Source organism: Passer montanus, unplaced genomic scaffold (assembly GCF_014805655.1).
Source record: "Passer montanus isolate IOZ18808 unplaced genomic scaffold, ASM1480565v1 scaffold19, whole genome shotgun sequence".
NCBI lineage: Eukaryota > Metazoa > Chordata > Aves > Passeriformes > Passeridae > Passer > Passer montanus.
Window position 1 is genome coordinate 12,465,150 of NW_024366480.1, and position 14,607 is coordinate 12,479,756.

A 14,607-nucleotide genomic window follows, 5' to 3' on the forward strand; every position below is an offset into this window, starting at 1 on the left:
GCCCAGAAGAAGCCTTTTAGTGAGCTGGAGCTCCATCCTCCCACTCCCAGGAACAAGCCAGAGCTCCTGCATAAATCCTGGTGCTAAGCAGGCAGAGCTGGTTGTGCTGCCAGCTCAGCACACAGCCAGGTGACATTCCTGAAAAGTAGCTGCTTTCCTCTTGTGGTTTGGCACAGAGCTGTAACTCTTTGGTGTTCCCACTGGCAGAATTAATCAAACTCTTAACATATGAATGGGGAGACCTGAAAATTTAGCTAAGCAGGTGAGGTCTGAGCTTGTGGAGAATTATTTTAGAAGGACTGCAACAGATAGTATCTTCTTTATATTCTTTAGGCCTTCCTAGAATTATTTTAGAAGGACTGCAACAGATATGTTCTTTAGGCCTTCCAGTACCTAAAGGGAGGCTACAAGACAGCTGAAGAGGGACTTTGTACCAAGGCATGTAGTGATAGGACAAGGGGGAATGCTCGAATTATAAAATAAGAAATAATATGAGTAGACTGCAGATGACTTTTAAGTCTCACTAGTGAGGAGAGGTGGCACTGAAGTAACCAAGAATGAAAAGTGATGTGGAATCAGATAGATAAGCCTGCCCTTGATGAGAACTGAAGGAGTGGCTTCTGCAGGAAGGAGAGTGTAACTTTTGTTCTGGCAAAGAGTTCATCAAAGCACTGGTGGAGGGCTTCATTCTCACCCCAGCAAGGTCCAAAGGGCTCCAGCAAGGCTGTGAGTATGGCTGACCTGCTCAGGTCCTCAGGCAGTCTGCATTCTCAGTCCATTATATCTAATGCGAGGCAAGATCTTTCCCAGCTTGGGTAAATATATTTTTCTGTGCTGAGCGGCACTGGTTCCTGGGATCATTGGTGCCCATTCAAAAGAGAGTTGAGCTGAAAAAGACAAGAGTCTTTGTCATGCATTTGTTCTAGGCTCAAACAAATTGCCTCCAGCAAGGACCTCCAAAAACCCCTTTGAACATGCACCCAGTAAGATTGGCAGTAGGGGGACCTCGAGGCCTTGAGTTTTCCTCAAAAGGTCTTCTGAGAGGAGAACTATTCTCAAGCTGGCTGCTCTGGACAATGTTACATCTCACCCTTCTTCTCATGACAAGATAGGGTGGATTTGTCTTCTAGTGTAAACAAAAAATGGTTTTACACAGAAGCAGCTTACCCTGGCATCACTGGGTTGAGCAGGTTCATCTGGGTGGAACTATTTCTACCTTTCAGAATCTCTTTTCGTTCCCTGAGATAGAAGAGTGTTCACAACTATTCCCACGCACACACACGCACATGGCAATCAGAACCAGCATGGAGACCAGATTTCTGATTAAAGAGAATTGTATAATGTCTGTCTTCATCATCTTCCATCTGCTTTTCTTGCCAACTCAATTGCATATGTGCCACTTTTGTGCTGTGCTCTATTCTTTCACTATGTCTAGAAAGCAAGGAGAAAATACAGTATGTCAAAGACTAGTGAAATCTTTCTTAAATACATTAACATGTGGTATTTTTTGATTGTACAAAGTACCTGAGATAAAATGGAAGATTTGTTTTAATGTATACATAAATTTTTATTCAATAGTCATTTCTGTTTGCTAATATTTTAATAACTAAAGATTGGTCATGAAATAAATGCATACAAACTCAATACCTCCACATCCAAAAAAAAAAAAAAAAGAACCCCAAAGCTTCTGTGTCCTTTGAAAAGAAAGCAGGATTGTAACAAAATCACAAAATAGTCAAATGATTGATTCTGAAGCTGGCAGTAGTCAGACATGAAGGGTTTTAAAAGGGACTGGACTTTTTAGAAACATTATCTGTCATAAAACATTGATCAAGTTCCTGCTGCCCTCTCAAAAACTGCACAACAGCTGGAGATAGATGCATAACACCAAATTGTGGGGGCTTTTGGATTGTTTGGGTTTTTTTCCTTTTCAAGTGGTTTCTTCTATTTCCCAAGAGAATCTGAAAAATCAATCAGAGACAAATACACCATACTGTAATTTCTGCCTCTTCTCAGCATGGGAAAAGCTCTGTGTCACAGGCATGTCCATGCAGTTTTGTGTTATGTGTTGCTGGTCCATGCAGCAAGGACAATTTGTGGACTGGTAGTAGAAGCAAAAGGAAGAAATGCCATTTTTCTGTTGATGGCATTGTTTTGCTCTTCAGCAGATAAGCTTTTTTAGATATCTCCAAGTTTTAGAATTTTCTTTCTCACACTTGACCCTTTACCAGGGTCTGGAATTAAAGAGAGGTTTTACTGGGATGGTTATTTTAGCTTCAAGGGAGGAACTCCCCATGAAAAGGTTCACTTGTTTATAAACAAGAAAGCAAAAGGAGATTTTCAAACCCAGAAAAATCTGGAATGGGGAGGGCAAATGCTAAAAACTGTTTATGTGCTGCCCTTGTCTCCATCAGTGACATGACAGCCCCCTGTTTACTGCACCAAAAAGCAGCAGAACATGGATGCCAACACAGAAAAATTACCCCAGCCTGGCTGACCCAGGTCAGGACCAGGATCAGACATATGCACATCAGTAAATTGTTCTCTACATCTTCCTCTCTGGTGTCCTTCAGTGTTCACCTTGTGTCAGGCTGCACTAGATTATTCTATGTTCTAGCAACACTAAAATGCAAATAAAATTAAGGACAGAAATGTATGTTGGATGTGCCCACCAGCCACGCCAGAGGTGGGGCATTCAGCAGAGGATAATTTGTCCCATGGAACCAAGCTGTCAGTTGCATGCAGCAAAATTGAGAGCTGGGATACTTAACAGTAGTGGTGGCTTTGAAATTTATTTTTTCTTGGTTTCATGTTGCATGTGGTATATTTTTTGAGGTCTTCTTTGTTTGAAGGCAAATTTTATCACTGCTGGCTTTCAGAAGAATTTGGGACATGTTCCTGGACTTTTACTTTACTCTGCTTTGTCATTTGCTGTTGGCAGAACATGATACCCATCTGGCACAACACTGTACTTTGTGCTCTGATTCTGACTGCTGAACTTGCAAAAGACAATACAGTCTCAGGACTGTGTTTTATTATATTGTGTGTGAACTAAAGGGAAAAAATAACAGTCATCACAAGCCTTGGTTTTCCCTTTCTTCATTCAGAAATGAAATGTGATAAATGAAAGTGCTTTTTATAATGAGCATGTATATGACAGAGTGCATTGTACATTCCTAAATTAAAAGGAAATATTTGAAACTAAAATTGCCTGCTTATGTAAATCCCTGTTGTCTATCTTCTCTCTGTCATTTGAAAGACATTTTCAAGGCATAGGAACTCTTCCAAGAATATATTCAAAGTTCTTTCACTGTTAATTGCTAACACTGCATTTTGAACCCTTTGATATAGAACCACAGGATCACAGAGTGTTGAGGGCTTGGAATGGACCTTAAAGAGCATCTAGCCCCCTCCCCCACTGCCAGGGGCAGGGACACCTCCCACTAGACTAGGTTGTTCAAGGCCTTACGCAAATTGGTCTTGAAGACTGCCAGGGTTGGGGCATTCACAACGTCCCTGGGCAACCTGTTCCAATGTCTAACCATCCTCACAGTAAATAATTTCTTGCTAATATCTAGCCTAGTTTTTCCTTCGTTCAGTTTGTAGCTTTTAATCCTCACAGTAAATAATTTCTTCCTAATATCTAGCCTAATTTTTCCTTTGTTCAATTTGTAGCTTTTGCTCCTTGTCCTTTCACTACAATTCCTGATGAAGGGTCCCTCTCCAGCTTCCCTGTAGCCTCCAGAGCAAAGCAACTGAGTCTAGCTCCTCTCACAAATGCCTACACCAACCAACTCCTTACTCTGAAAATAATCAAATAAATGAGGGACCAAAATGTGTTTTCATCTGAGTTAAATAACGTAAATCATGTTAATATAATGTAAATACAAACACATCTGTAACAGTGAGTTAAAAATATTTCTTACCGTGCGTGTTGCAACAGTGGTAGGGTGATTAGATGTGCATGCTTTAAATATTTTATTTTCTCTATTTGAATGAAAACAGAAGAATAGGCTTCACTGTGTTGGAAATATACAGGGCAGAAATCTCAGTGCAGTATGCAAAGATTTCCTTTATACAACTACATGATCTTCTGGTTCAGATGCTTCACTAGAACATGTTTTCTGATTAAATGAGCATTCTCCTGCCTCTCAGAGCTTCTCATAGAATTTCTGTAGCATTTTAGCCTCATTTATGGGCTACCTTGATCTTCTCTGATGCGCAGTGTAGATAAGAGGCACTTGCCTTCCTCTACCCAGGGGAGTATTTATTTATCTGCTGGGACTCAGCAGATCCATTTCCACCCACTTCAGCTCAGGGCTGGCTCCTTCTCTTGCAAATCCCCTCGGGAAACCCACAGTGGCAATCAGCAGAGCAGCAGCAACACAGAGCCCTCATGTCCTCTGGTGCCTCTTGCTGTGGTTTTTGGGGAGCACATCCAGTAGTGCTGTGCTCCCTCCCTGTGTGGTATCAGTGTGGTGCTGTTGTGGCGGTGTTGCCATCCTCTGGGGTGAGGCCTGAGGCAAGGGCAGAAGTGTGGGGAAAAAACATAGTGCAACCAGTGTGAGGACTTGTCACTTGTGGGTGCAGCGCAGAAATGATGGAAGAAGCTTGAGGAGCTTGTTTAAGAACCTAAATAATTCACATCCCACTTCTGCCAGTTAATACATCCAATGCAGTGAGTAGAGCCAAAAGGCCATTTTGTATTGGCTAAAGATCTGTCCCAAAGTCTCAGTCCCTGGTACTTATTGTGGAAATTACAATGGCACAAAGAGAAATTTAGGTAGTGCAGGATAAATAAGGGATGGAGTGGAACCCTCAAGGAAGAAAAAAGTATTTTCATTTACACATTACTGGTAATAGTAACTCCAAGAAAATTAATTATGCATGCAGATCTTGCACATCATACATAGTCAGATTTATTTCTAAGTGGCATATTATCAAAATTTCCAGTGGCATTTCAGCTGTTCATTAAACTTTACTGTAGGACATAGTGACAATTTATTACACAGCTATAAAAGCAGCAGCAATCATTATAAATCCAAGCTTTCAGTGTTTCTTTCTCTATGTTTAAATCCTTTTTATTCTCCTTTTTTTCTCCACCACTACATCTGATGAAACAGAGATTGTAGCAATCAGTAAGCAAGGAGCCACCTCCTTCAACAGCAGCCAGTTACCTCCTCTGGTTTATACAGGAGATGGGAGGTGTGCACAGATTAAGATTAAGTAGCCCCCTGTAAAATACAGTTCTGGATTTGTGTCAAACTAGTCAGTTGCATAGTGAGGAACAAAAAAAACCAAAAAAAAAAGGCATCTGTGGTGAGGATGCACATCTGAAAAAAAAAGGGAACATCTACTTTTATACATCTACTTTTATGAGGAATTCCTTTGTTTCAAGCAGAGTTGCAAAAATAATATGCAACACTAATGCATACAGAAAATTCATTTCCATACTCTTTGTGGTGGCTTTCCATGCCACTTCCATGAGTATCTTACATGATCTTTACTCTGGCTGCCACAGCAAAATCTTTGTGCTATGGATATTTGCTTTATTGGTTCCACTCTTTAAAGGGCATGTGCCTCAGCAATTGCAGATTTCTGTCTGGCAATATCTGTGCATTGAATCTTGTGATGTGCTGCAGTCTTCTTGCAAGCTCAGCTAATCAGTGGACAGCAACAAGCCCCAGGTGACATATTTGACTAACTGGCAGCTAATCAAGCTGATTTGAATTTTGCATGTCACATATTGGCAGCAAACTGTTCACATCATAATCACAAAATACGTTTTGAACCAATCTAGGAAATGCATTTCAAGCAACACTGATCGGTTTGCAGATCTGCAGTGTGGTGAAGTATCTCACATGCATCAGAAAAATTGTGTCTGCTGAATTATTCGTTCAATTTTTTTTGAAATCCAATAACAGGCAATATTTTTTTTCCCAAGAGTTACATGGTTAGTGTTAGTTACCAAAATGCAGTAAACAAATGTAACCATTAGTAACAGTTGACTTTTCACCACTTTTTCTGCCTTTTTTTGAGTTGCTTGGAGCACCACTTATTCTGATGTCTAAACAGGTTTTGTCATGTGGGATCAAGTGGTGTAAGGAGTCAAGAGTATGGAAATGGCTGTTGTATTGCACTGTGTGCACAGTGAAAATGGCAAGCAAAGGCTTTCTCTTCATCCTGTGACAGGAGTACCGGGTAATTAACATAGGTTTATGTATTTTTTAGGAAGGTAATTAGCAGCTAGAGAATATGGTATTGTAGAGATGGCCTAGGTTTTATTACAGTATTGGACAATTCAGAAATAGACCCAGTTTCTGAACTCCTTAGGTGAGTGATTACACAATGAAATTGTCTTCCCAAAATGCATTGACAATTACCAGAATTGTGCATGCCACTGGGAAATTGCTGATACTAATTACCATCATTAGATACTTGAATACAAAATAACTGCAAATGCTTCAGGAATTAGACATAAAATGGATTCTCTTCTTTCAGGTCAGCTGTGCATGTATTTCTAAAAACTAGGAGACAAAGATTAAGCCTATAATTAGGTTACAGATTTTTATTTCATATACCTGTAAACATCTCTATGAGATTTACATTTTAAAATGGAAGATTTAGTTAATATTTTAATTAGTTTGCTATGTGATACTTTTTTAATGAAAAAATATACTGAAGGCTCACCCTTTTGATACTTTATGCATCAATGGGTTCTTACAAAAGACAATATCCCCCAAGTTAATTGTATTTCATACAAGTGTATTTCACTCATTTTTTGTGACTCACATCTTTCTAGGATGCCTCAAGTTATGAAGACAGCACTTAGCCAGCACATTCAGAGGATAAAACATCTCATAAGTGCAGGATTGTTCTAGCTGACTCTTAGCACATATGGCAAGAACATAGTACAGAACACAAATTCCCTGGGGAATGGAGGGGGAAGCAGGAGGGGGGAGAGTTTTTTGTTCAGTTTTGTTTCCTTGTACATCTCACCTGTCACTTGTATTGAAAAACTAGGCAAAGTTATCACTTCAGAAATACAACAGTATTTTAAACTTCTAAACTTTTAACTTTTAAACTTCTAATTTGACATAATTGTGTAAAGCTGTTTCCCTAGCATGCATTTTGTTAAGTCATGGCTTAAGCCAGGTCTAAAATAAAATTTAAAGCATATCAAACCTAATCAGGTGGCCTATGCTGTTGGAGTGATTTCCCAGGTTAAGGCATACTGTGAGTGCGTTTTGCATGGTTTATGTGATCTGCCTGCCCTATTGGCCTCTAGACCCTTGAAGGCCCCATGAGAAACAGTCCTGTTTCATGAGTACATGCATGAGAACATGCCAGAGTCACGTCACCAGCAGCATTTCGAGATGTGGATGTTCAGTTGATAAAGTTAGAATCATCCAGCTGATTGAACCATCAGGCCTCTTCCTTCTTTACCTGCCTCCCCAGCTGGTTTTGATGGTTGCTGCATTCATCTCTGTAAGGCCACAGAGCTTTCTCTGCTGCTCATCTCAGTGGCTCCTCTTGCTCTTTTAAAATCAACTCGTGAAGCCATTTAAGTGTTGTCGCTTCAAAAGTCCCACATAGTGGCAGGGTTTCTGGAGCTGGATACTGTCACTGTCAGTACAGTGTAAAATTTTTCCATTCTGCTGTCAGTAAAGAAAATGAACAATTTTGCCATTATGCTTAGACATGGTTTACAAAAAATTAAAAGAAAATTATTTCCGTCCTTTTCCTTCCACCAAATAAAAGGGTAGGGTAATCCAAATAAAAGTACTGACATTGTCTTTATTTTATAAACATACAAGAACTGTGTCATGGTTAGTTCAAGTCATGCTGTTCCAGTGAAAAACATCTGGTTATTCTCACTCCTGGCGAGGCCATTTGGATTTGATGGAATCTTTTTTTTTCTTTCTTCCTTTTTCTTTTTTCCCCACCCAAAACTCCCAGGATATCCAGTGAACACTCGCCAAAGCTCCAGATCCGGAGCCACAGTTACCTGAGGGCAGTGAGCGAAGTCTCCATCAACAGGAGCCTGGACAGCCTGGACCCTGCAGGGCTGCTGACGTCCCCCAAGTTCCGCTCCCGCAACGAGAGCTACATGAGAGCCATGAGCACCATCAGCCAGGTGGGTGACGTGCACCTGGGGCAGCCTGGAGAGCCAGTGTCACTCTGGACACTGCTTGGAATAGGAGAAACTGCATTTTCCTTTGAGTGGTGCTCACCAACACTCTCATTGAACAGGGTTCTTAAGGACCTTGTGCTTAGTACCTCCAATGAAAATTTTGCATGCTTAAAAAAAAAGTTTGCATGCTGAGTGAGGTGCTAAAGTAAAATTAGGCTGTTAATAGTTTGTATTCTACTATTTTATTAGAGATTTTATTTTCTTTATTCTTTTTTATGCACTCTTTACTTTGTATACCTCCAAACATTTCATGTAAATAGTACAGATATTACAATATATGTATTAAGTGCAAAAATCCATCTGTATGTTTGTCCTGAAATCCTGTAAGAGATCTTCGTGCTCCTAAACAAGAGGAAAAATTAAGTCTACAGTAACAGATTCAATTTATGTGTTTTAATGTTATAAAATAGTCTGTCCTTGCATTCAGCATGCTTGTACAGCTGAGTTCACAGGGACCAGATCTGAAAGAAGTGCAAAAGTGCCAGCACACCATGGGGCAGAGGGCCAATAGTTCATCTGCTACATTTTCTAACTCCTTGGTATGATTTTTGGCTTGTTAGCTTAAGTGGATCATTTGGGTAAATCACTTGGATGAAAGAACTTCCTTACTCATCCAGAAATGCAGCAGGCAGGATTTGTGGTGCCAGATACTGATCCCTAATGACTGGCATACCAAGTCATCACCATGTCAAAAAAAGTGTGTGACATCAGTGACATCAGGACTTCAGCTATGGCTATAACAAATAAATGTGCTATTCAATATGGAATTTCATATGAAATATGTAGTTTCCCTTTCTGCAGTCTACTGTATTTAGACACTTGAGCGAACTTACCTGTGTATTTTGTAGTGAGGCACTTTGCATAGGGCATGGGCTGATGCTCTAAAAGGAGGGTCAGGATGTATCTAGGAGAAAACAGCACAGAAATTCAAGTCTCAGAGGCAACTACATGAACATTAGGTCAGGTTACTTGTTTAGCTGCACACCTAACACACAAAACTGTCAGCCGAGGAGTGGTTATCATTTGCCAAGGTGAACAAGTTTTTTTGCTTTAAAAATGCATTAACTCAGAGATATTTACTTGAGGATTGGATATTCTCTGCCACAGTAAGATTATTCTTTTTGTTGTACTACCTACTGCTCTTCCATGCTTTTTAAAATAGTTTTCCTTTGAAAAAAATATGTTTTGCTCTTTGGGATTTTTCAGTTATGTGTACAAAGACTCCACAAAACATTTTTCTTGGTAATATTAATCCTGGAATAGAATTGCTAATGGGTTTTTTTTTCTACCTTCCTGACATAGTCTTATCTTCCACTGGTAACTTGGTCTTGTACATGCTTGAAAACTAACAAAATCCTCAAGTGATGGTTTCCATCTGCATGCCTCATACAGTGATAATTATTGTGCTTTAATGTCAAGCTCAGGGCTCAATGCTCAGTTTAGAAACATGAGCATCCATTACTAATAAGGCCAAGGCAAACGGTTTCCAGATTCTGAAGACCTGTAGGAAGTTTTTGAATGCTCTTTAACCACCATGAGCACAAGTCTTTATCACCACCTAGTGTCTGCTGCACAAAGGGTCTGAGGATTCCTTTGCATCTGCTCTCAGCCAGAAATTTAGTTCTACGTTTTTCCCCAGCAGCAAAGCTGGTTCCCTTACCAACTTCCCCTTCCTGTGTTTGTTACCCTGCAGCTTTCCAGCCACTCAGGTTTTATCAGTGTGACTGCCTGTGGGTTGCATTGATAATGTACTGGGGTTAAACTGATCCTTCTTGTTTTTTTCCTCACCCTGCAATGAAAGTGTGATTTTTGTTTTACATGTAGTGATCTCAATGACCAAACATTCAACCTCTGCCATGGGCTCTGGGTCACATAAAACAGAAGCTGCTATGAGGGCTCCAGGCTTTCCACTAGTTTCAGAAGAGCCAAGAGCCCAAACTCTTCTGAACCTTTGCCAACACCTCTGTCTCTCCTTTTTATAGATTGTTTCATTCCCCTCACAATTGCTGGTATGGGATGTCCCATTTATCTTTCTTCACGTGCAAAGGGATCCTCTAAGAGGTGCTGGCCATTGCACCACTGTAGCTTGAGAGCGTTTGTGTCAGGCAGTGTGGAATGTCCATGCATGGGATGCACTGACGCTGTCCCGTGTCCGTCTGCAGGTGAGTGAGATGGAGGTGAACGGCCAGTTCGAATCTGTCTGCGAGTCGGTGTTCAGCGAGCTGGAGTCTCAGGCCGTGGAAGCGCTGGACCTGCCAATGCCGGGCTGCTTCCGCATGAGGAGCCACAGCTACGTGCGGGCCATCGAGAAGGGCTGCTCCCAGGATGACGAGTGCATTTCGCTGCGCTCCTCGTCTCCCCCTCGTACCACCACCACGGTGAGGACCATCCAGAGCAGCACTGGTGAGTAACACAAAGGGAAATCCAGAGTGGGGTGGAAAGGGAAGGTACTTCCAGTGCATTTCCATCAAGTTAGGCTTTTCTCTGCCAGATGCCAAGCCCTTAACCGAGTCTTGCGTTTCACCAGGGAGCTGGACAGACTAATCAGTCTCAAACCACACGCAGACCAAGGCTGATGCCTTTGATATGGTTCCTTCTGTGTCCAAGCTAATTTATTCTAAGCTAAAAGCATATAGAAGGAAAGTCCAAGGTCATGCCTTGCCTCACTATCCTCCCCAAAAGAGCAATCACAATTTGGCAAGGCTGAACAAAGAAGGCTCTGGGTTGGCAGTTCTGCTGGCTGTGACCAGCAGAGAAGGGTCCCACTGATGAGGTCTTCTACAAAGTTGAAGTGATTGTATAAGTTACTGGATGTGGTTTTTACTGGCTTGAAGAGACTGTTCCAGCTCTCTAGACCCCATCTCAGATATGAGAACGAAGAAAGGAAGAAGCAGTCTGCAGGTCAAAACATGCATGTTCACATTTTGCTGTTACCTTCTTTCTGAAGTTCAAACTATTCAAGCCTTGCTAGAGGGAGAGGTTTCAGTGTAAACATGAAACTTCTAACTTTCCTTTTAATGTTTAAGGTTGCTTTTCTTTTGGAAATAACCATGATGAATTTCAGATATTGTCACCAAAACAGTGCTTAAGGGGAAGAAAAACCAAGTAAAACTAAATTCCAAACCTGCCTCTCTCATTCAGGAAAGCAAGACGCGGGAGCCATTACATGTGTGTGCTCTTCCCTGTGGCAGGATGAGAGAGAGCCTCTTTCTTTTGGCTTTTGTGCAACCATTTCACTGTTTTACACAAGCTTCATTTACTATTCATATACTGTTCATATACTAATCATGTTCTTGACTAATACTGACTATTATACGTATTTCACTGTACCTGCTATCTCTTTTGCTGTATTTTTTCATTTCTGTTTTCTGTAACTTTTGTCCTTCTGTGTGTTATCTCACAGGTGCAGTTGTTTATTCCTTGTAAGTCTTTTTTAAAGCTGCTTGTCAATTGTTCTGTGTCATCAAAGAACACTTTAAATCCTTTTACCAAAAATGTTCAGCTAAATTAAAGATTTTTCTAAAAGTAGCAAGTTTTAGTACTGTTGGAAATATACTGGCAGTACATCACAAACATCAAAGCATTTTTAACAAATGCTGCAGAGAAATTCTCATCTAAATCACTAAAGAAATAGTATTCACATGACAGCATTTCTGCTATAGAAATAGCCCTTGTGAGCACACAGGGTTTGCACCAAACCACAAAGACAGGATTTGCATAAGGTGTGTGCTATTTCATTGTGTGGTATTAGTTTGTGTCAAACATATTCTGAGGCAAAAACTGAAGGATGGGAGTTTGCAGGGATTTTTCAGTGTGCACTCATCTTTGTTAAATCAGCTTGAGTTGATCCCAAAGAGGGTTTTCTATTCTGTGAGAATGGCTTTGGTAACACTTTTCCTTTATAAAAATAACTGCGATCATTAATACAGAAGAGAATAACTATTTTTTTCATTATCTCTGTGTAAGAGGTTGTTTCTGTCACTTAGGAAAATTATGCCTGTGTCTGGGGATGATGGCGTATAAATGGAGAAGGTTGGCTGTGTGTGCCAGCCAAAAATGCTGGAAAACACGAAAGAGGAAAATCTGTACTGTAAACTATCTCTTGTTTATGGTCCCTTTTTTGTAGTGCAACTATAGAGGCCTGGTCTCTTCTCTGGGTAGCTGGCTTTATTTAAAACTCATATGAACAAAACTGTTATACTGAAAAACGTAATCCAGCGAGTATGTCTTGGGTTATTGCTTCTGTAGTCAGGGTGTTAAAAGCAGAGAAGAATGATTTTTCAGTGCTCTCTTTGGACATACATACAAGCATTTAAAGATTGCTGTAGATGCCTGTTTTCTGCTGTGGGAATTTCACTGAGTTATCTTTTTCATTTTCCAGTTCTTGGGCTCCAAGGGCCCATCCCTTCCACTGGTAGCATTTCAGACAACTTGTCTCTTTTAGTACCTGACTTACACACCACTATTTGCTTAATGGATATTAGAATTGAATTAATTGTGTTTGAAAGCATCTGTATTGACTACCTTGGTGTTGCCTGTGCCTGGCTCACAGAAGAGAAGTATGAAAGGCAATGTTGATGGTTTCTATTTATATCTGCTTCAATAAAATGGGAAATGGAGCAACAACTAGGCAGACATGAAGAAAGGTTTACAGTATCTCAGGTTTATCTCCACTGAGGTGATGTTGCAAATGTTTTTGTGGAGACATGGGAGCAGTTATGATCTAAAAATGGTTTTAACATCCCCAAATCCGAGAACAGACCTCCTGCCCCTAAAGAATCTCTGCCTGTTCAACCAATAAAGATTCCTTTCATCAACATTAGTGATACCCTCAAGAACATGGCTTTTAATTCACTAATACCAAAGCTGTGATCATACACTGATATAGAGAATCTCTTTGACAGCTGAAAGTCCAGGGAAATGCCAGCTTGATGGTCAAAGACAGGAGAGCTGTCAGTTTACTGGATTCAAAATTGTTCCTCTAGAGCAATGATCCACAGCTTTTCAGGGTATCTGGATAGAGCAAGAACTATGGACAAAAATCACACTTTACCTGTTAGCCTTTGCTGCTGGGCTGGCAGCCTCAGGTTTTCATTTCCTTTTGCCACACCGTGTTGGCAGTTTAGTTCTGCAATCAGGAATTGCACCTCTAGCTCAGTTCCTGAGGATGTGCTCATTCTAACTACAAATCTGTGCACTGACTGTGACACAGAGCTCAGCTAAAGGTGGTTGCCCACCTGGTGGCCTCTGCAGCCTGGGCTGACCTTAGTGCTGCTGTGGGGACACTGAAGGGTGGCTGCAGCTCAATGAAACTGAGCCCAAGTGTAAAAATGGAGGTGGAGGCACAAACCTGATGTCACCAAAGAGGTGAAATGTTACACTGTGAGTGGGGAGGAAAATCCTAACTTCACCAAAGTCTGCCACCAAAGTTCCTCCTAATGTCCAACCTAAATCTTCCTAGACACAGTTTAGGACTAGGTCCTCTCATGTTGTCGCAATTTACCTGGGAGAAGAGGTCAATCCCCATGTGTGAGCCAAAACATACAGGTAACAATGGCAACCACCAAACCACAGCTGAAATCCAGAGTTATTTCATTACCTCACCAGCATGGCTGGGCAGCAGAGACACACTGGGACAGAGGCTCTGTTGGGCTTAGTTCGTCCTAGTGAACGGGCACAGGCTCCATTAGGCTCAGTTCATCCTAGCACACAGTGATGAGGGGAACCACTGCCTGCCCCAGGCATCAAAGGGCGTTGCACATGTGCAATTTATCACAAGGCTGTGCTTTTATGATATCTCACTTCCAGCAGAAGGCTCAAGCATGTCTGTGGGTGTGTTGTCTTTACACGGGAATTCTACTTCTCAAAACCAGCAGAGGATGAACAAAACTGGGCATAATAAATGGACACTCCTTCCCACTCTGACATTCTTAGCATTCCCAACTGCAAGGTCACTTTGAGCAAAAAATATTCCCTCCTTGCCAAATCTTCTGGTTTTAACCCTTTCCTTCCAACACTGCACCTGGCTACAAATTCCCTTTACCCTTGCTTTTAAATGAAGTGTTTTGGAATGAGGGAGAGAAAATGCAATCTTGACATTTTATACGGAATTATAAATCACACACAGAATCACTGGGTTGGAAGAGACCTTTAAGATCATTGAGTCCAACCCAGCCCTAACACCTCAACTAGACCATGGCACATCCAGTCTTTTTTTAAACACATCCAGAGATGGTGACTCCATCACCTCTCCGGGCAGACCATTCCAGTATTTTACCACCCTTTCTGTAAAAAACTTTTTCCTAATATCCAACCTATATTTCCCTTGGCACAGCTTAAGACTGTGTCCTCTGGTTCTGTCAGTTTCTCCCTGGTGAAAGAGACCAACCCCCACTTGATTACAACCACCTTTC

The 14,607-nt window shown here is 41.1% G+C and overlaps 1 protein-coding gene across 5 annotated transcripts in view; it reads left to right on the forward strand.

Annotated features, from left to right (window-relative positions):
* The window catches only part of DLGAP1 (DLG associated protein 1), a 252,400-nt gene that overhangs the window by 149,536 nt on the left and 88,257 nt on the right, over positions 1 to 14,607 (forward strand). For all 5 annotated transcript variants that reach the window (XM_039706190.1, XM_039706192.1, XM_039706191.1 and 2 more), the window contains 2 exons: positions 7,960 to 8,137; positions 10,357 to 10,597. In XM_039706190.1, the coding sequence (XP_039562124.1) occupies positions 7,960 to 8,137; positions 10,357 to 10,597 (419 nt within the window). The remainder of the gene's footprint in view (positions 1 to 7,959; positions 8,138 to 10,356; positions 10,598 to 14,607) is intronic.